Source organism: Paroedura picta, chromosome 3 (assembly GCF_049243985.1).
Source record: "Paroedura picta isolate Pp20150507F chromosome 3, Ppicta_v3.0, whole genome shotgun sequence".
Taxonomy (NCBI): Eukaryota; Metazoa; Chordata; class Lepidosauria; order Squamata; family Gekkonidae; genus Paroedura; species Paroedura picta.
In genome coordinates, this window is record NC_135371.1 from 36,495,393 (window position 1) to 36,518,469 (window position 23,077).

The 23,077-nt window shown below is 41.3% G+C and overlaps 1 protein-coding gene across 1 annotated transcript in view; it reads right to left on the reverse strand.

Annotated features, from left to right (window-relative positions):
* The window catches only part of PLXND1 (plexin D1), a 173,372-nt gene that overhangs the window by 32,256 nt on the left and 118,039 nt on the right, over positions 1-23,077 (reverse strand). The window contains exons 21-26 of the mRNA XM_077325307.1: positions 21,997-22,104; positions 21,122-21,234; positions 18,810-18,917; positions 17,604-17,734; positions 15,735-15,933; positions 72-218 (exon numbers count right to left, since the gene is read on the reverse strand). Coding sequence (XP_077181422.1) covers positions 72-218; positions 15,735-15,933; positions 17,604-17,734; positions 18,810-18,917; positions 21,122-21,234; positions 21,997-22,104 — 806 coding nt within the window. The remainder of the gene's footprint in view (positions 1-71; positions 219-15,734; positions 15,934-17,603; positions 17,735-18,809; positions 18,918-21,121; positions 21,235-21,996; positions 22,105-23,077) is intronic.

Sequence of the window (23,077 nt, forward strand, 5' to 3'; positions counted from 1 at the left end):
GGTTTGCACACTGCAAGTCTTGTCCGGATATTAATGATTCATTCATGTATTTAGGAATAGGACCCTCTTACCCGTGGCTTTGCTTCAATGTTCTCTCTCAGTAACCATTCTTCGTTGAGAGTATATCTGGCTTTCCCAGTGATGGCATCTATGGATCCTTTATTGATCTGCTGTTTGATAGCACATAGTAGCAAGAAGAAGGGCTCCCCAACTGTTTCCTGGTAATTAAAACATTGGGAAATGGTTTCACGGTCTAAAAGAAAGCAAATTCCCACAAGACAGCTCATATCTTTACAGAGAAGTGAATGCTTCCATGTGGCACTATCCATCTCTTGGGCTTGAAATGCTGTCTATTCAACATTCTGAATGGCATACGCAAGGTTTGCTTGCAATCTGGGAAAAAGTTTCAGTACAGTGGAACCTTTAAGACCAACAGTTTTATTCAAAATATTAAATCCTGGAAAGTGATGGCAAGAGGAGCTTACCACCTCATTCATTCATTCATTCATTCATTCATTCATTCATTCATTCATTCATTCATTCATTCATTCATTCATTCATTCAAATTTATAGCCCGCCGCTCCTAACGGGTCACAAACACAACCCCAGTAAAAACATACAATATAATACCATTAAAACACACATTAAAAATCCCTATGGCAGTGTCAGTTCAAAATGCCATAGCGCTAGCTATCATCTGGTATCAGGGAGACCCTGAGTGCCGGTCCATCACTCACAGAAATTAAAACAGATTCTGCTAAAATTCATAGTTACCTGAATTAATTACAAATTTTAGAAGCTTTTACCGTGGCCTGAATGATGGGATGAATGCCTCATCCCTAACAGTTCTTTTCTAGTTTGGGGCACAGTCTGAGTTACCATCTATTTTCATCATAAGTGTGTGGAATGTTGCAAAGGCCGTGTCCCAGGTATCCAGAACACCCAGGTGTCCATTGATTCAAATGAGCTTAAAATTGAGTAATTCTGTTTAGGATTGTAATGTAAGTGTCCTCAGGCTCCTTGTTCCTTGGATGCTACTGTGTGTGTACGATTTAGAACTCTTTGTTGACCTAGGGAGAGGCATTTGGCTCCTATTCGAAAAAGACTCCAAATTTAGGAATTGTTCTAAGAATAAACCAAGCTATTTTAGCTTCTCTAACAATTTAGTTTGCCAAGCCCAGTTCTAAATCAAGCTGAGGGGATTTCACACATCACTGCAACAACTATGCAGAACAGGATGCAGATGTGGAAGCAACAATATGTTAAAAGTGCATAAATGTTAATGAATCAAAATAAAGTCATCCAGTTCAGGCAAAAAACAAACACACATACATAGCCCCAAACAAAACAAAAACCAAACCTAAAACAACTGAAGTAGCATGTGCCACAAATAATTGCTCAATAGGGCCATGAACACAACATATATGTCTTCACATCAAGAAGTGAGCCAAGATTGACTGCTGTATTAGCTGGAATCCATCCAGTCCTGAACTCTTCTTAATATATAACAGTTCATCAATACTGATATCACTGCAACTAGATAATGATAACTTAATTCACAAGCCCAGTATTAATTAATTAATTGATTAATTCATTCATTCATTATAATTGAATTTATAGGCCGCCACTCTTGGCCCAGTCAGCTCATGGCAGTTTACATAAAATATAAAAACAGCATAAAACCAGGTACAATTGATGGCAGCAACAAAGAACAACCTACTGTCTTGTACTAACTTTCAACCCTTCTGCTGGCAGTTACTCTTGTGCCCTGGTCAAGGCCAGGCGCACTTCCTGGGGACCCGAGACAACTAGCAGATTCATACCCACAGAGCAGAGGGCCCTGCGGGGGGCATAAGGAGATAAGCAATCCCTTAGATAAGTAGGGCCCAGGCTGCGTATAGTTTTTCTAAATGGTTTGAAGAAAACTTAAAGGGCAACTTAAGCAGTGAGGGAACAACAATTTTATTTTGGAAGGGAAAATTTTACCACAGAGTGTGTAAATGTGTAGGGGGTCCGTCATGGCAGGAATCATCTGTTCATCTGCCCACATGATAACATCAGGGTGTTCTCATCACTAAAGCAGCTAGCTTGGGGCCAGCTTTGAGAAACTATTATATGGCTGGAGATAGGCATATGCCATCTGCTGTGAAGTGCCAAGATTCAAGTTGCCACGAGCAACTTGCAAAATATAACCATACAAATATCTTCCCTGAGCGTTTTCTTAATGCTCTCCCAACTTGTTCTGTCACGGCAACGAGATCACTGTGTATGAATTTAATTTTGATATTTTTACACTAGTCAAACAACGGTTCCACAAATAGTAGAACTGCCACAGAATGAGACAGTACAGCTTGACATGGGGAATCAATTAAGTCCTGGTTCTGAACACACATACAGAACATGCTTAGAGCAATGCATATATTGCATCAAATTGTGCAAAAAAACAAACAAACCCTGGATAACCGATTAAGGGTAATTTAAACTGGGGTAGAAGAAATGGCAATTCATATTTCATGGTTTCTTTTAGAGGGAAGGAAAAGACACATAACAGGAATTCTGAAATCGAGAAGTGATGAAGGCTATTGTATTAACTTCAATATTAACTTTGGATGTACTGTTCTGGCTAGACATATATGAAAAAAAAGAAAGGTACAAAAATATTTCTGTTCATTTAATGGAAGGTGAGGTCAACTTCAGGGGTGGGGAAGACTACTGCTGCGCTGAGTGTTTTACCTTTCAATCTATACTTGTTAACTGTATAGGGAGTTTGTTGAGGAGAGATTAAGGGGGAAACCCCCCCAAAAGCCCCCCCACCCATGTATACTATCCTCCTGAGCTCCTAGAAGAAAGGGTGGGAAAGCAATAAAAGAGCAAAAGCAAACAAACAAACAGGCTGACTATATTGTGCAATGCAAGTGTGGAACTTGGAAAAGGGCAGTATATGAAAGTGAGATCCAGACATTTGGAGAAAGCAATATCTTAACACAAGCCCGCGGTGCCACAGGCGCCGCGGACTAAATAAAACAGTAAGCCCTTGGAAGGCGGGCTGTGTCCGGGATGAGGAAGGGTGCCGATTGGCCCCTTCCTCTAGACAGTCTATCGGAGGGACTAATCGGCAGGCGCAAAGCGCCTGCCGATTGGTCCTTCCGATTCCCTGCCAGAGCAACTGCGAACTGCGCGCAGCGCGGCTCGCAGTTGCTCCTTAGCTGGTGGCCTGACGCCTCGGGAGGCGCAAAGCGCCTCCCGCGGTGTCAGATCGCTGGGCAGGGAGCCCCCGCCAGCCGCCCTGTGCGCGGCTGGCAGGGACTGCCGTGCCTGGCGACAACGGAGCTTTGAGAGACCCGGCCGCCATCGAAGATGGCCGCCAAGGGCCCGCCGAGGAGCTGAGGACGCCCCGCCACCGCCACCCACCCGCGCGCTGCCCTGTCCCTCCCTCTCCCCCACATTCTAGCGCCCATTGTATTTTGTTTATTTATTTTATTTATTTATTTATTTAGATTTATATACCGCCCTCCCCGAAGGCTCAGGGCGGTTTACATTAAAACTAATCAACGATACATGAAACAGTCTTCGTTATATACAATGGGCTCTTTTACTAGTCAGTTATATAGTCTGGATTTACTTCCAGATTTGAGCTCATTCATTAGTATATCCCACCCTATCTTCAAAGCACATAGCTGCTTTCCAGAGAAACATGCGTCTATTTGCATCAGTCCTTTTGGCTTTGCCAGAGACAAATCATTCCTGAATCATAAAGATCCTTCCAAAGCTATAACATTTTTTTCCTATGAGTTTACTGCACTAACAGAGCATGTATTTATTGTTTAGGCATTGTGTATATGGTAAATGGGCAAGCTGAGCACATCACAATTTTTTTTACCTGTGTTCAAAGGTGCCACAACAAAATGTATCTAAAATGAGCTTTTCAGCCACTTGCTGCTGGGTTAAGCCAATAACTATTATAGAATCGTAGAATAATAGAGTTGGAAGAGACCTCCTGGGTCATCTAGTCCAACCCCCTGCACTATGCAGGACACTCACAACCCTATCGCTCATCCACTGTAATCTGCCACCCCCTTGAACCTTCACAGAATCAGCCTCTCCGTCAGATGGCTATCCAGCCTCTGTTTAAAAATTTCCAAAGGAATTCAAGGAATAAAATATAAGGCCTTGTGATATGGCTTCTCCCCTCCTCCCCTTATTTGTATTTCTACTTTGAAACTGTGTGTGGTGAAAATCTCCAGGACCATGAAGACGATGTACTTTAAGGATGGGAAAGGAAGTGGGCAACTGAAGACTACAGACAAAAATGGCTAACTTGAAAGTTAATCCAAATTTACTGTTGGGAAACTGTTTTGGAAATAAGTCAAAACCAACCATGGACCAGGCTTTCGTTTAAGGAATTTAACTTGTTTATTCAGGGAAAGCTCCATTTCTGAGAACATGAACACATTTCTCTCTCTATTGTATTTTTTTTACAAGACTTTACTGATCTGTGATCAGAATGTTATAAGGCTGTTAAAATAACCTTGAGCACCAAAATATAACTTTATATTAATGAAAAACAAAGTTAAGGTTGGGGTTCTTTGAACTACCCCACATAGGATGTGTGAAGCTGTTTCTGTATGCCCAGATTTAAAGAGGAAGCTGGGGGAAAAATAATGACAAAGAGTACATTTAATTGCCACTCTTGTAATGAGAGTGATACAATATTATGGATTTCCTCTTGGGAATATGTTCTAAATGGTTCCAAAATGCCTGAGGGTACAATGTGAAACTATTCTACGTGACCCAGCAGGCATATTCAGTGCATACTGGAAGGAAACTCACAACTGGTACAGAGCACAAACACTAAGATCTGAGCTGACCATCTAGTTCTTTAAACAGCTGTTATAGACAGAGTAATATTTATTTATTAAATATCTTTAGATCCAGCCTTTTTCCTTATGTAATGTTGAAGAGGTTTCCAGACATAAAAATATACCTCAAATAATTACATCCAATGCAGTAAAAACCAATAGCTAGTATAAAGCACAATACAAGGCCCTTCTAAAAACTTCTGCTTTGCATGTCCACATTTCTGTACTTCCAATATTCTCTGAAAATCTATATTCTAACTTATATATTAATATAAGACCTAGGTCATCATGTTTCATCCATAAGATGACAGCCTCATACTTTAGTCTGGATGAACTAATGTTTTCTCCAAGTTCCACATGTGCAAACTATTTTTGCATTGGTATCTAATGATACACTCAAAGGATGGAAGCCCCTTCCCTTTATCACCCAGATTGTGAATTTATATTAACAAATGTGCACTGAATACCCCCGAATTCTAAGTCTAGATTACTATATTTCTTATTTTTAATGGGCAGGTAAAAAAGTGCCGAAATGTCATTTAAAAAGGGTTCATATATTAGCATGATGTACATAATTGATTTTTCTTCCTGTGGTTCCACCGGCCATGTATTTCTCTTATAGCCTTCTATGGTTCTGCATTCACTTTATAACATTAACGTCCCCCCCTTTAACATGAACAAAAGAGCTTCAGGAAACTATGTTGTTTTCCAGTTTCCCACTCAATTCAGATATAGTTTGCATGGCCCCAGTTTAGAGCCAAGCCATGGTTTGAGTTTCTAGACATACTAACAAACAAAGATTTACATTGCTTTCATTTATCGTCTGTACTCAGCACTTTTGTTTCTATGATACCGGATGCTCCAGAAGTGGAGCAAGGCTGGAACTATAGCCAGCACCCAGAATCAATTCAGCCCGAACTGGCACAAACCACAGACAGCAAATCCACTGTTTGATTTGGAAAGTAGAGGTGCATGTAAAATTCTACAATGTCTTTAAACACGTTTTACAATGGAACTTGCCTTGTGGTTTGAACCAACTATATGGCTCACTTTTTGAGCTGCCCTTGCTTTAAACCATAGTCAACTACGGCCAACCATTTTGAATGTTTCTATTTTCAGATGGGTTTTCCTTCAGCCTTCTGTTTCTGCAGCACAAATGGATGGATTGTTTGGCACACTATTAATATAAAACAAATGTTTAAATCATGTAATGCTAACTTATGGGGGAAAATACAAGCAGCTGGAATTTTTCCACTGCACAATTGTTAAGGACCTTTTGCAGCAGCTGTTTCAAATAGATGTTGTGATTAATGGGGATAATTCAAGAACTAAAAACAGACCCATTGTCACATATATCTCACAGCACAGTGCTATAACAGGGCTGGTAAATTTCTTTATCAAAAACTGAAATGAGGTGCATAATGGAGACACTTGACTATTATGTGTAATCTAAATTGCAGACAGTGGGCCACATGTATGATGGGTGAAAGTGGTTATAGGATTTCAAGGGACAAACATTCACTTTTCCAAGATGTTTAGAGTAGGGTTGCCAGCTCTGGGTTGGGAAATACCTGAAGACTTTGGGGGTGGAGCTGGGAGTGGGCAGGATTTGGGGTGGGGAGGGACCTCAGTGGACTATAATGCTAAGGAGTCTACCCTCCAAAGCAGTCATTTTCTCTAGGGCAAGTGATCTCTGTTGACTGGAGATGACCTGTAAAACGGGGGGCTCTCCTGGTCTCACCTGAGAATTGGTATCCCTAATTCTAGAACCAAGAATCAGTTTTGGTGATCCAACTTTTTCTGATGATCCAACTTCTGAGCATTTCCTCTTGCATCTTTAGCAGGAAAGTATACTTTCATGCTTCGACAAAAGAGAAATTCATATCTTGAATTTATAATTTTATTTACTTTATTCACAGTTACTCCACAGTACAGAATTACTATTTTTAAAACCCATTCATCAATATAGTCATAGGTTCTTGCTAGAATTATTTGTAGCTTATAGCAACCACTAGCTCTTTAAGTGGGAACAAAACAACAGGCCAGCCTTCTAAAATGTGTAGCCAGTTACTTGTGGATCCTTTCCTGTGTCCTAGGTAACTGCTGAGTAGATTCTAGTACATCAACAGGACACACAAGGCAGTGGTAATTACCACTAGAATGAACCAAAACCTCTCATCTGTCAACATAGCTAAATGGATCACTAAATATTACAGTGAGCACAACTGGTAGACAAATATTGCTTCCAAGGATGCTCTTCCCCATTTCATTAATGTTTATTTCAGAAGTATTTCGGAAACAGCTGGTGTAAAAATTATTTGTTTACTTCATTTACATTCTACATTTCTCCCCAATGAGGACTCAAAACAGCTTATGTTGTTCTCCTGTTCTCTGTTTTATCCTCACAAGAACCACAAGAGGTGGGCTGAGATTGTGTCACTTGCCCAAGGTTGCCCATCAAGATTCCAGGGCAGAGTAGGATTCAAACCTACCCAATCCTAGTCCAATCACTATGTCACACTGGCTTTCATGGTTAATAATACACCTTTCTCTGCAATATGAAACACTTGGTGATATGCAGAATATGAAAACTTTGGTTTTAACCACTTTAGGGTATACCTATGTCAGAAATTCTTGGGTTCTTCCCAGTTATAGATTTATGTCACCATCCATTAAAGCTGTGAAAATGACAGCTTCTGTTCTGCTCTGCAGTAAGGACTTTACCCATTCTTTACAGAACTCCCCCTTAATCACTTCCTTTTATAAATGGCACCTGAGCCTGTGGGCACTAGAGTTCAGACACTATTTCTCCAAACCAAGGTTCCTATTAAGGTTCCCAACCTCAAGCTGGGCCCTGAAGTTCTCCCAGAATTACAACTGTTCTCTGGACTATAGAGATCAGTAGCTTTGGAGCGTTGATTCTATGGTATACCATATAAGTCAGCAGAAACAAAGGCTTTCTCAACCAGGTTTTCATGAAATCCTGGGGTTTCTTTACGGCCCTGGAAGGGTTTCCCGAATGGGTGGGAGTTAATTAATTTTAAATATATTTTTAATTTGTTAATTTATTGGGTGATATATGGTCATGTCAACCCACCCTTCACCCTCCCAAACTGGCCAATGTTCGGCCTGGAAGGGGTAGGAAGGGCAGGGCCCACATCTACACAGCTATGCTTCTCAACCATATTCTACATGACTGCAACACGTCTGGGGTTTCTCGAAGCCTGAAGAATGTTTATGAGATTTCTCAATAGTAAAAACATTGAGAAAGACCATTTAGAGTGATCTTTATTCCTCCGGGATTGCGGACAGATGGTAGCAACAGGAGAGATCCAATTACATCGCTGGCAATTCACATGCAGGGTGCCACATAGAGCAATTATCTCCCCAATCCTATTTAACTGAGGTTCTGTGATTTGATAGGAAAGGTCCAAGCATAATTGCCCTACATGGATGGGGTGCAACTATCAGTTGTGCACTCAAGCTAGGAACCTGAGCATAATCCTTGAGTGCCCTGAGTAACTGAGAAACCACCATTCCACCTATGCCCCACAGAGAACATTATGCTCCACCAACACCAACAAATTGGTGATTTCTGGCCCCCACCTGGTGGAATGAGTTCCCAGATGACATCAGGGCCCTGCCAGAGTTAAAACAATTGTGCAGAGCTTACAAACTGGAGCTCTTCCACCAGGCTTTCAGTCAAGGCAAGTAAGCCTACCACCAACCTACCACCAGAGGCCCCTCCCACCACTCATAGAAAAGAATCTGAATCTGTAGTGCAGTAAAATTGAGTCCCATTGCTGAACATTAAACTGGAGTGATAAAACCAAGTTGTTCTATATTGTACTACTGTATTACGAAAGTAGATGCAAGTTCTCAATGTTAAAAATGTTATATGTTTCAAAGATGTTGTACTGTGCTATACTATAGAAGTTCAAATGTAAACCACCCTGAGCAGTGAGGAAGGGCAGTATATAAATATAATAAACAAACAAATACCATGTCCCTGCTGAGCTCCCTACAGTCCCCAAACTCCGCCCTCCCCAAGCACTGCCCCCAAATCTTCAAGAATTTCCTAAACCACACAGAATTAGAGACAGCAGTCAAGACAGTATAGCAGGCTTTTCTGTTGATTATTTAGTTAAATATAACATATCATGCATATGCATATATAATTCACAAAGCTGCCTTGCACTGAGACAGAAACTCTCTTGGGAGAAAAAAATGGGGCATAAATGATATAATTCAATAAATAAAATTATGTTTGTGATGTCCAGAAAGTACACACCAATTGTTTGACATGGATACTCTGAAACCACTGGTACCAAAGAATTATATCAAAGGTCTATGGAAACGATTTCCTTAATAGGAAACAGAACAGATGTTGAAACACTGAATGCATAGCAACCAAAAAATGAAAGAGAAGGAATTTATACAGTAAGAGTCACATAATCTTTCTCTTTTGGAGAACTGGGTGTTGGATTGAAGTCTGGTTGATCTTTAAGGTGTTGGAGGAATATCTACAAGTACATCAGCAACATTCTATTTGGGGAATTCTATTAGGGCTCTCAGAAACCTGTAATAATTAGAGAGACACTCTAAAGTCCAGTGTTACTGGCCAGTGTGGAAGACAAAGCTTTCTGAAATATATGAAATGGAGTGACCTCCTGGAATAACAGAGTGATATGTTTTTTAGGAAGTATCCCATACTGTTAATACAAGGAACAAGCAATCTGAAGGCCTCAGGCCAAGGAGGATGTAGTGGGGAAGGGAACGGGGTGAACTCGTTCATCAAGTGGAACTCCTGGGAGGAAGAGAACATTGAAAAGATCTATGAACTGCAGGATCTAACTCTAATATGGTCTCTGTTTCTAAACTGAATAACATAAAAAGCCATGTTGGAGCAAGCCAGTGGTTCATCTGGTCCAATACTCTGTGTCACACAGTGGCCAAAACCCAGGTGCCATCAGGAGGTCCACCAGCAGGGCCTGAATTCAGAAGCCTTACCGCTATTGCTCGGTAAGCACCAAGAACACACAGTATTGCTGCCCCACATATAGTGTTCCATATATACATTGTGACTAATAATGGATAAAAACTAATGAAAACTACCATGTAACTTGATATAAATAGCGACCGCACTAACCGGGGATGTCCGTTGATGCGTCTGAGAGTGAGCTGGAAGGACGCAAAGGGCACTGGCATGGCTTTGGCATGCCAGCATGCATTGGGGGCGGGGGGGGGCGGGGCTGGGAATGGCTATATAAGCTGCCACATGGCTCCAGCCTGCCTCTCCATCCGAGCGGCCACTAGGGACAGCTTCCCCTCCCTCCCTCCCTCCCTGCATTCTTTGTGTTCGATGTGTGCTGGTTATATGTAAGTCTGTGAAATTAGTTTCAGTTAGTCACAGCTGCGGTTTAGGGCACGGAAAATAGCCTGTTGGCAGGAAGCCCGGTTTGTGTACCAGGCTCCCTGGCAGATTGGGAACCTCAATAAAAGGTTGGCAAGTGGCGAGTGTGGCTGACCCGGCTGGGAGGCCAAGGGCTCACTGGCTGGGTGGCTGAGGGGAAGCCAAACAAGGTGGGCACCCTTTGGGTTCACCTCTTAAAAGCTGCTTCCCTATGGGGAGGATTCCCAGGAGGCCAGGGACCCGCTCCCGGCTGGGAACGATGCGAGTCCCAGGATGCCTCAGGTAACCGAACTTGAGCAGCCAGACGGCTGAATGTCAGGCTCCAACCCTCCAAGGGGAGGTTTTTAAAATAAAGCTGTGGCCTATATTAACGCCAAACAACGAAGAGCCATGTCTTCTTCCGGCCTCAACGCTATCCTGCAAGTCAACTAAAACCAAAACAACACAACATTGCCATTGGGATGAAGCCTTTTCCATGACTGTTAGCAAAATGGGAAAGAGCTGTTCAGGAGTTCAAACAACAGAAGGAGAGACTGCACTCTCCCTCTTGTCAAAATCACCCTCTTCTTTAGTGTCTGGTTTACTGAGAGGTTTTCTTCAGAATCAGCCACAGAATTAAAGCATTATCACAGCCCACACAGAGAATCGGTTTCTGTTCATAACATCTGTCTTTTATCTTTGTCGCAGCTGGGACCATACCAGGTTTAAGATGGAGGGAACAAATTATGTACACACTAGCTTTATGTTTTAGATTAATGTTCAGGATCCAAATCTGTGTTTCACTCTTCCCTTACAAAACCCTGTATTGTCTATCCTGGCTCTGTGGATCAAACCCTCTGAGATGTCTCACAGGATGTAGGTACATAGACGGAATGGAGACTATAGTAGGCTGCTAGTAAACTGTGTTCCAAGGGTGACCTTGGACTAGTCACAGTTCTCTTAGAGCTGTTCTTGCAGAGCAGTTCTCTTAGAATTCTCTCAGCCTCACCTTCCTTACATGGTGTCTGTTGTGGGGAGAGGAAGGGAAAGGTGTTTGCAAGCTGCTTTGGGAATCCTTTGAGTAGTGAGAACCAGCTCTTCTTCTTCACTTAGATGGAGAGTAGGGATTTAGAGAAAACAGAGAGCTCTGAAGAACATGTAAATCACACGAGAACTACAGTCATTGTTGATTTCTCTTGGAAACCATTTCAATCATAAGTCCCATAAGATATATCTCAATTTCCCCAGAAATGTTTTCTTGCATAATGTCCACCTTCGCAAGAAATTAATCAGTGGATTCTGGTTGTATCAGATTCCAGCTGAGCTTTCTAGTCCCAAAAGAGGTTTTCATTTTCTTACTGGGGAGGCCTAGTATATGCAAAATCAGCAGATTTTAGCACAATGGTCTATAACTATATGTGCAAAATAAAGAGTAAGAACTTATCGTTTTACCTTTCCAGGCTAACTGAATGCATATCACAAACTTTATGAATAACTTGATTATATTTAAATCTGTGATGAATTTCAGATGACAAATGCCTTCAGTCAAATGCTAAAAATGTTTTTTCCTCTAATAAACAGAATTTCAGCCAAACTTATGTTAATTTTTTGTTCAGTTCTGCTGTTGGTTGTCAACCGAACCTGTACTGTATGCTTAGAGGGCAGACCATTAAATAATGTAGTATTTTGAGTCCATTTTAAACCCTCTACGCAATGCTGGTACAGTAACCCCAAATTTATACAAACAATTAATATCAGTATATATCAGAATGAAGAAATCTAGAGGTCTTGAACAAATGTGGACATTTCAGACACGTTCCCTTTAGAAAACATCTGAGGACTTTAGATTCAGGTGAGTAGCCATGTTAGTCTGAAGCAACAGAATGAAGTTTGAGTCCAGAATCCAGTAACACCTTTAAGACCAACAAAGTTAAATTCTGGGTATAAGCTTTCGTGGACAAGCATGCTTCTTCAGATATATTGAAACAAACTTTGTTAAGGAATGTGTGTGTGGGAGTTAATTGTCATGATGATTCTAATTAGCCCTTCTTGACAACTACCCCCCCAAAAATGTATTGATTGATAATGTCTGTTTCAATGTATCTGAAGAAGTGTTCCTGCACATGAAACCTTATACCCAGAATTAAACTTTGTTTGTCTCAACCCTTCAAAGATGGAGATCCTATGGCTAGGTAGGAAAGGCCCAAGTGAGGAAGCATGCTTGCCCTACGTGGATGGTGTTCAACTATCAGCTGATACCTCAGCCTGCCACTTGGGTGTCTTCAGCGCCTCTTAATCTATGAGGCACAGGTCTCAAGAGTAGCACAGCTAGTGTTCTTCCACCTTCGCCAAGCCAAACTACTAGTGCCCCACTTGCCCCTGGAACACCTAGCCAGAGTTATCCATGTGACAGTCACCTCTAGACTGGACTTCTGTAACTCACTCTATGTGGGCCTACCTTTATCCTTGTTCTGGAAATTGCAACTGGTCCAGAATATGACAGCCAAAGTCCTTATGGGTACACCCAGGAGGGCACACATTCAACCCGTGCTCAAGAGCTACACTGGCTCCCAGGTGAATTCCAGATCAAGTTTAAGGTTCTGATACTTATCCACAAGGCCATCTGGAGTCCAGGTCCTGCATATCTGAGAAACTGCCTGTCTATGTATAACCACCAAAGAGTGCTCTGCTCTACTGATTCCTACCAGTTTGTGGTCTCTGGCCCAAAAGAGGTACATCTAGCCTCAACCAGGGCCAGAACATTTTTCATCCTGGCCTCTACCTGGTGGAACGAGTTCCTGGAACACAATTGGGCCTTGCCAGAATTAGCACAGTTCTGCAGTGTTTGCAAGACAGAACTCTTCCACCAGGCTTTTGGTTGGCACCAAAGACATGGTAACATCTATTGGGCCTCACCCAATCATCATTTATTACTTATTATTTACTAGTTTTATTTAACATCATCAAAAGAATGATCTGGCATGGCATGATTGTTTGAAGGTGATGTTTTTAAATATTATAACATGATATATGGTTTTATGTAATATATGCTTTTATTATTATGTAATAATGTTGGAAGCTGCCCCGAGCTGACATGCTGGGAGGGGAGGGGTACAAATTGAATAATAATAATAATTTTAAAAAAAGAAGCCCCAAAATATATCCTGGCTCTAAGGAGTATACAGAAAACATCTAAATGACCGTTTATGCACTGGAGGTTTCATGCTGGGCTGCAGGCTGGAGTTTTAGTTGTGGCAGGTTGCCCCACCTCTTGCTGCACCCTCACGGGGGAGCATTTGGCCTGGTGCACCTCATCCGCCCCCAATTTGTGCTCCTGCACGGGAGCTGGGGTAGTGAAGTTCCCAGTGCGTAAACGGTCAATGAGTTGCATTTACTGGCTTGGTTTTACTGTTGTCAATTAATTTTTATTTTTAATCTATTTTACTGAATTTTATTGATGAATTAATGAATGAAAATATCTGGTTGTACACTGCCCTGAGCTGCTTTGATGGGAGGGTGGTATAAAAATAAAATTAATAAAATAAAAATAAGGTGTCACTGGACTCAAACTTCAATATGAGGACCCGTTATTCTGGGGATCACTGATTGTTATTCATACTGTGTTCAGAGTTCCAGAAAACCACTGGCAAACATGCCAGTGGCAACGTCATTTTTCAGGAATTTCTGCATACGGCTCCCTAGATATGCAGAAAAATAATGCCTTGAACATTTAAAAAGCAGTTTAATGAGGATGGAGCATGCTCACTGAAACTGGAATGCTGAGACCAGTTAAGAGCAAATTCAGGGTGGGGAGAGAAATGGGCAGATAAGATGGACTCAATATCTTAACAATGTATCATAGAGAGGCTCATTTGGACTGGAGTGTAGAAATATACATCCTTTGATCTCGTTCCTCTGTGATTCCTGTCAAGCCTCCCCCTGGTTGTATCATATTTTTAAACAACTAAATTTGAGCTTAATTCTTGAAAAGGAACTCCAAGCCTCAACCACCTTCCCCCAGCCAACATTTACCAATTCAAAATCCCAAGCATATTCATATAGACATCTGTGACTGCAGCCAATTAAAGAATCTGCATAAACAGGTGCAGTCTTTGTGTTCAAATTTGGGTTTCTTCATTAGATAGGCTATGGAAATATCAGTCTAGAGATTTTCTAGGAGCAGACAAAAACCCCTTGGAAAGAAAGAGGGCCAAGACCAACAGCTCTAGTAAATACTATATTGTCAAACTGAAGTAATTTTGAACAAACCCTGGAAACTGAAACATACATTCTCATCAATGGGAATTACTGTTTTTTCCCTTTAAATAAGAGAAGAAAATCCACCCTTATAGATTAAGAGCCAGCGGGTGTTGGAAACAGGATGCCAAACACAGAGACATTTTTTTTGTGTTCTAATATGCTAGCTATCATCTTAGTACATTATTATGATAATGATGATGTTCTGCTAAGCGTAAAGAAATTACAGCTGCAATCCTTTGAAATAAATGGGACACTTCTGGGTAGATACGGTCAGAATCAAATGTAATTCTTTCAATAAAAAGGAATACAGACTGTAAACCCCACAGTTTTCAGAGACGCCTAATGAAATGCACTATTGTTTTAAGACTGTCAACAACCAAGCTGGCTTGCAGGGAAGGCGGTATAGAAATCTAATTAATTAATTAAAAATTAGAGTATTTATTGTTTTATAGTACTCTGAAATGCATTGCTTGGTCACAGGCTTTATGGGTGGCCCTGGTCAATTGCTAATCAACCGCTTAATTGGTCTCACAATATTGTTGTGAGGATAAACTGAGATAAGGGTATATTCTAAACCCTGCTCCATCTTCCAATTATTTCCTAAAAGCTCTTGGACAGAGCAGGGAAGAAATCTAAACATCCTGAAAATTTGTTAGGCTGTGCAGAACCCACCAAACAATAAGTAACAAAGTGAGTTAGCTATGACACAGTGGCATAGAGCATTTTTTGCATACAAAATGATCCATGTTCAGTCATTGTCATCTCCAGATACAGTACCTTTTTCTTCTGCCTGAGAACAGCCACAATACTGAGCTACCTGGATCCATAGCATGGCTCCATATAAGGAAGTTGCCCAGAATCTTATCACCTATTTGGCTAACTTTCATTTATCAAACCCATCCTGAATGGCCTTTGAATTAGTCATAAAAAGTGACAGAATGACCTGTTTCAAAAAACCAATGAAGTCTCGTATAAAATCCCATCTATTAAGACAATTTCCAAAGGATCATATTATGCTAAGAGAAACTTCTCTCTTACTTGTTTGCTTTCAGTAAATTTCAAAATTCATTTCTCCCACACTTTCCTTTCTTTGTTCAAGGCTCACCAGATAGTTATGTGGTTATGCAAACTAACATTTGAGCTACTTGCTTTTCCACCTTTCCCAAACAAACCACTAGAATGCCTGCCACATCCCAAAAGGCTCTAATTTCCTGTTTTCTTACTCTGAGAAAGCTGTACATGCAAATGGACATCCAGTTGGTCAGCATCTTTTCAACCACAGATTCTGTTCTCCTGAGCATTAGTTTGGGATTTTTAGAGGCAGAAGCATCAATGAGATCCACCAAGAGGTCCTTCATGATGCTGGTGTAGTACTCCAGTTTCCCATGCAATGCAATGGTAAGCAAGGAGGCCAGGTTGCATCTGGAGGAAGAGTTAACAAATGAATCTGAGATTGGTAGTGCAAGATGGAATTCATCAATCAACGTTAACAGAACTTAAAACCATGGTAACATTCCAGATTGTTTTCACAAAGCCTCTCAAAAATGTTGAAGTTTCAAACCATTTGTCTCACAGCTGTGCATAATCACATTGTATTATGCCACTCTTAGATGGAAATGGATGCCAATGGTGAGAAGGAGGAAAAGTAATCTGGCACTCTGCATGATAATAGAGGTTAACACCTGCAAGTTGGAATTTGACACAGCTCTGTTTTTTAAAGAAACAAAATATATGAGTGTGAAGGCTTGATGTTCCAGGGGAACATGTGTTGTTGTCTTTTGATATACTAAGTCCATAGACTTTCTCTACGTTAACCAGCATGTACACCCAATCAACTCTCTTGACTCCCCCTCCCTCCTCAGCCCCACCATTTAGGCTCTCACCCTAATTGCCATTTTTTGAACAATGTAATTTTAATGTCAGAATCAAGTAAACACAATCTCTATTTTGCCAACAATCAGCCCGTACCTCAATATTGTTCTATTTACACTTAACATGCTTTGGATGATATTGTGGTGACTGTGATACATGACCTGCTAAAAAGACCTTGTTTTCTGCACCATCGTTGTAATGCGCAGAGGATGCAAGAACATGGTGTCTCTGTTTTGCAAAGGTTTACAGATAATCTTACTCTCCAGGGAAATAAAGAAGTATCCTTTGCCCACCAGTTCAAGGACTGGTGAAATATGCAAAAGGGAAATCCAATACTTTCTCTTGATGAAAATGCAGCAAAATATATAGGACGTGAGGTTTCTGGGTTTTTTTCTTTTTTAGAGAAACCAGAGTATCTTCATTTATCTTTACCAAATTTCAGCTTTATATGAATTGCATAAATATGTTCTTTAACTATTTTGATAATCCTATCAATTAGTCCCTATTGGATTTATGTATCTATGGACATTTATTATTCTTAATATTATTATTATTATTGTTTAGATTTATTACTCGCCTCTCCCCGGAGGCTCGAGGCAAGTTACAACATTTAAAATCCCAATAAAAACCCTATACAAAATAAAACAACAATACAGTAAATTCTATCCACGGTTACAATAAGATGAGGTGGTAAAAACACAGCTCCTACCAACCCCCTCCCCGAGGACCAATCCATTCTACAAGGGAGGGAGATAGAGGGCGTTGTTGGCATTCGCTAGTGCTGCTCCGATCACTCCATCAGGGGGGCCCCTGATCTTCCTTGTCGCCCAGCCTCAGCCAATGACCTAGTGGAAGAGCTCCGTTTTGCAGGCCCTGTGGAATGCCAGAGGCTCCTGCAGGAACTTTGGGCCTCAGGTTCTGAACCAGCAGTAAGAATCTCAAGAAGTATTGTCAGAACAGGTTAGCTACTCCCCCTCTAAAACAAGGAGCTGATCAGAGTTGATTTTAAAACATCTGGAAGCATTCATATATTGATAAGCAAAGATATCCGGTTCAGAAACATAAAGGGCAAAATCAAGTTAAAACGTTTGTGTTTATCAAGGACTATGTGTTTTCCATTGCCAAAAATCAGGGCTTGATTTAATCAAGTTTGTTGAGAAGAAAGATTTAGACAACTTTGACTGATCTTATGCCACTGTAAAATCCCAGGAATGTCTTACCTGTCTCTAACAGCAAAATCTTTCTGTTGCTCAAGAGCATGGACGAACACAATGAGAAAGTGCTTGTTATTTAGTAAAGTGGAAAACAATGCAATTCCCTCTTCCATATTTGATCTGCAATTCTCAGGAATCTGCAACAAAACCAGCAATCTGGATGAGAACAAGCCTTGTAGGTGTCTTTGTCTCCTGCCTTAAGTGGTCCAATCTGTATTAAGTTACCAAGTTAAGTAAGTGATAGAAAGAGGCCTACTTTATTTTAAGCAATAATAACCATTCTTTTCATAGGTAGGTAAGAATTTTTAATACAGTATTTTAATATAAAATGCTTCAGTATGTACACAAGGAAAATACGATGCCATTAACTTTTTATGAGAATGATTCATCAGCTGGTGTCAGAATTGACTTTGACAGCCACTTTAATTAATGTGACCTCAAATTCTAACATAGTAAATCACTCCCAAGTCAAAACAGCTTTTTAAAGAAACTTGGTTTCCTTGAGACCTGGTATCCCACCAATCCACTGAACAGAATTTGAAGCCTTCTTCCTGCTTTTGTGGTTTTTCTGTTGAAGGGAGAGCCGCTTAGGAAGACTCATCACGTTCAAGGAACCTCTTCCATATTAAGCTAGGACAAATGCCAATAGCAACAGACTACAACAGATCAGTAGCTCATATGATCTGCATCCTTTTTTTCTCAAAAGGAACCAACAGTAATACTATCAACTGGCAATCACATTGACTATCTACTACTAGCTGCCAATCATATAAAAAACTAGGACAGATTATGGTTCTCAAGTGTAAAGCAAGCTATCAGGAATAGGGGGGAAGGGAGGAGCTCACAGTGCCTCCTCTAGTCATCTGTACTTCAGTCTCAATTCTCTCACTGAGAAGTTTTTGACATGGTGGATAAACCATCTGAACTTAAAAGGACTTAAGAGGTACAAAGTATGTATTAACTGAATGGATACTAACTGAACGCAGACATGTTTATTCAGCTGCTTTTCACTTTTTCCATAGCTTTCAGCATGACACAAGGAACTACAATCAGTTGGTTCTACTCCCCTGGAGCTAAATTTCACCTTTCCCTTTCCACAATGATGTGCAACCTGTGCAGCCTCTTATGCACTTAGTCATTAATCAATACAACAAAATAAGATTACAGGAGATATAATCATCAGTAAACTGGATTCACATTTGAGTTACTCACTTTCCATTCCCCCAACAGTAATGGGTGAGTTTCTTGGATCTGAGATCCCATCTGTGAATTGAGATGCTGGGAAGGCAAAATGTAACGCTCCTCATAGAGTGAAGAACACTGAAAAATGAAGCAACATTCAAATCACATCTTGTTGTTAGGCAAAAAAGAGACAAGACTGAATTCATTCTATCTTCCCTGTCCCGACACCAACAAAGCCTCACTGTTAGAGAGTGGCAAGGAGAAATGGCATCAGGACTTGAGGCCACTTGCAATGAAGAAATAACTGGGCATATTTTATGGAGGTTTAAGCTCTTGGTAAGGGCTCCTGAATGAACAAACAGAAAATCTAGAAAGGGGGAGGTGATTTGGGAGAAACAAGGCATTCACAGAATGGAGGTTATGAACTGCCTAATTCATAGCTCCCCAGTAAAGGTAAAATTATGCAGGCCCAAGCCACAATTAGTGGTTATTGCTCATTTGCGTATTTGGGTCTCCCAAGGCAAAACAGAAAACAGTTTCCCTCTGCTCTGTGTCATATGGTTGGTTAGACTGACGCGAGGCATAACTGGGAAGAAAATTGTACCTAGAGTAAATGTGCGGATTATTTACTCCCTAATTCTAAAATGAGGATGCTTAAGAATGTTGAGTCACGGAATAGGGAAGAGGACGCAGAAGCAAGAGAAATTGAAAGTGTGTTCACAGACGGTGAAGCTCCTTTCTTAGTGACCTGAGGACTGACCAGTCACTTTCAATGATGATGGAGCTCCTCCCTAGAAGCAATAAGGATTGTTACACTTTCTTAATGACTTCTAAAGGGAGGGGCTTCTCTCTTAGTCTCCCAGACCAGCTCATGACCTGTGTAGCTCCCCATTAACTGCAAAAACATATTAATTCCAACACCAACAATTGAAATGAAACAGTAAGAAAGCAGGAGAAACAACAAAAGGCCATACTACAAGACTGACCCTAGGGGGACTCTTGACAGTAGAAAGTAACTGACTGTTTTATCTGAAGCACTGAGAAAGGAATGTCATGGTAAGTGAACAAACTTTCCATTCTCTGGTAGTCCAGGGTAGGGCAGTCATAGCCAATGAGATATACAAAAGCACTGTGCTACAGAGCAGCCAATTGATATCTAAAAGGCATCAGCAGACATCTCCTTGTCAATGTGGTAGTGTTGGGTGAAAGTATGTACTAACTTCCATAGTTGCCTCACAGACCATCTCTAAGGGAAGAAATGTCCTGTATGCTGCAGAGATAGCCTTCCTCCTAAGTAAATACGCCCTAATAATTTCCCCTACAATTACAAGAAATCTGCTTTCCAAAAATGTGAGTGTTCTGCATAGTGCAGGAGGTTGGACTAGATGACCCATTAGGTACCTTTCAACTCTATGATTCTATGAAATGAAATCTAAAATTCTCAAGTGCCACTGCATCCGATTCGAATTATGTGTGGTTATCTTACCCAAGCTTTTAACCCTGAATTGTCTATCATCTTATCTAGGCAGATGGAATACATGCCCACCCCCAAAAGGGCACCCCTCTCTGACTATCAATAAAACATCTGTTTCTGGGAAGAATACAGCAAGATATTAAATGTAAGGCAGTGAGTAAAAAGATTTTTTTTGAAAACAAAGTTGCATTTGGTGGCATATTAATGATTCGATTCATGTTGACAGATGGGAACTGGATTTGCTCAGGGGAAAGACTTGCACCGCTGGACAGTCTCCCAGGGTGCTGTATGGGAGCGAAAGCTATTCATTTCTCCCAAGGAAGTTTCTTACAACAGCTTCAAGCATTGTTATAGTCACATCTTTGTGATACATGGATCTGAAAACAGACATGGTTGAGTAGGTTGTCCAGATGTGACTTGATCAGCTGAAGTTTGAATGAAAAGTTGACCCCACTGACAGAGTTCCTGAAGCAAATCTCAGTGCAAACCCAATCATCTTTCTTCCCAGAAAATGGAAGATGTCAATGATGCTGACTGGTGTAGTGTATGAAAGCAACACAACTGGTGAGAACCTTTGCTTACTAGATATTTAAGAAATAACAGCTGATGTTGTGTAATGGCCCAGTTGTGTACCTGTCGGGTCGGAAGGGGCAACGTCAAAGGTGACTCAGACAAGACCAAGGTATGCCTCCACTTACAAGATAAGAATTGAAGTTGGTAAGAGGCCTTGATTTTTCAAGGCTTAAGTTTCGTATTTGTCATTATTATACTTCACTAGAAACGTTTAGTGAAAGAACCAATAAAATAATAGAACTAGTATAAAGAAAACCATTTAAAAACCCCCTCAAGGTGTGCCATGCAGTCTTACTTTGGGAAAGAAAGTTCGGGTCACAAAATACTTGTACTCCAAGAATGGGATTCCCTGGCTGCGATTTAACTCCTTGGTCAGGTCTGTCATATCTGTCTGGAGCTCAGCAAAACCTGGTTCCAGGAAAACACAAGAGAAGCAAATAACCACTTTAAGGCACTGAATTAACTAGCCACAATAATTTTACCACAATAATAAGTAGTAGCAATACCTGATAACCCTGTATACAAATGATCATCAGTGATGGAAAATTCTGTTTTACAGCAGTTTTTATGCTGCTCATGTCCAATAACTTGTTTTTGATGGTTTGTTGGTATCTTATTACCTTGTTTTAATTGTAAGTCACCTCAAGTAGGCCTCTGAAGAAGTGTTATAAAAAATATCTTAAATAAATGAATGGAACTCCAGCATCATGGTTTAAGTCTTCCAGAATTTAAACTTGGAATTGTTTGTTTATCAGCTTGTAATTTTTAATGCCTGCAGCCTGGAAGCTTGCAGCTTCCCCAAATATATACAGTAAATGGTTGTTACAGAAACATAATTTGAACTTCTATATTTCTACTCACTAGGCTGTGAGTTGCCGACTTAATTACTACACCAACCTCCAAAAATAAAGAATACCATGAGAATTTTAGTCACAATATGAGAGTGCAGGTTCGTTTTTGTTAATGGTGATACCATTTTGCAGTACCAAAACTAGTCGATCTCTGTCATAGACTCAGGGCTCAGTACACCTGTGCCTGTTAAGACTCTGTGACAATGACTGTAAGAGATGTTTTAGAATTACAAAACTTCTCTCAGAATGTTCAGAGGACAAATTTCTCTGTCGTTCATGTCCACAGATTCCTTCACTCTCCTAAATTACAAATAATTACCTTTGCGGATTTCTTCCCGGATCTGGGACTCCATCTCTTCCATCTGCAGCAGAGTTTTCTGCCAATAACGCTCTGCCCTGCGGCTCTTGGTGCAAAACACAAAAAGGGCTAGAGAAATGAAAGGAAAAATGGCCCAATGCCAAGAGCCAAAATGATAAGAAGTGATGATAGCAATCTTTATGTACGTTCTCATTAAGATAGCCTTTGCTTTAACACTATTTTGTTTAGCACATAATCCAATCTCAGTCAGCAGTGAGAACTAATGCTCAATAAACATGGGCCAACTGGAACTAAACACAATACTGCAAGAAAGCATTCTGAGTGGATCAGGGATTGCTACCCACAGGTTAAAATGGTCCATTTATGTTCATTATAAAAGCAGATATAAACACAACAACTTGTGAGTCCATACCATCTTTAAACCGCTACAGCGGAGCAGATTAAATAAAGGAGTAAGGGCTGTCTGGGAGGAGTTAGGGCGGGCCCTGTCTGGGATAAAAACTTGAAGGGCCCAATCAGGAGCTGCGAAGCGGCTCCTGATTGGGCCCTCCAAGTGTCCATCCAGGCCCGAGCAGCCAAAGGGGAGCCACGCAAAGCCAATGGGGAGCGCAGGCTCTGCGCAGGCTCGCCGGTCCAGCGGCCGGGAGAAGCCTCAACATCGCTGGCGGTGGGGGGGGGGACGTGCCGCCTTCTCCTGGCCACTGGACTAGCAAGCCTGCACAGAGCCTGCACTCCCGGGTCCCACAGAAGGCTTTGAAAGCCTTCAGGGTGCGTGGGTGGGGGGGCCGGCTGCCGGCCTTCTCTGCACCCCGGGAGCAGCCTCGCCGCGGCAACCCTGCTCTCGGGTCCCACAGAAGGCTTTGAAAGCCTTCAGGTCCGTGGGTGCCCGCCCGCTGCCTTTCTCCCGCCTCCGGAACCAGCCTCGCCATGATGAGGCTGCTCCCAGGTATAGGAGAATGCCCTGGGACGCTGCTAGGACACCCGAGGTCGCCCACCACTACCCGCACGGTCCCAGCCACCCCCAGGAAGCCTTCGCACTGCGAAGGCTTCCCCGGGAACGGGGGCCTAGTGCCCATTTTAT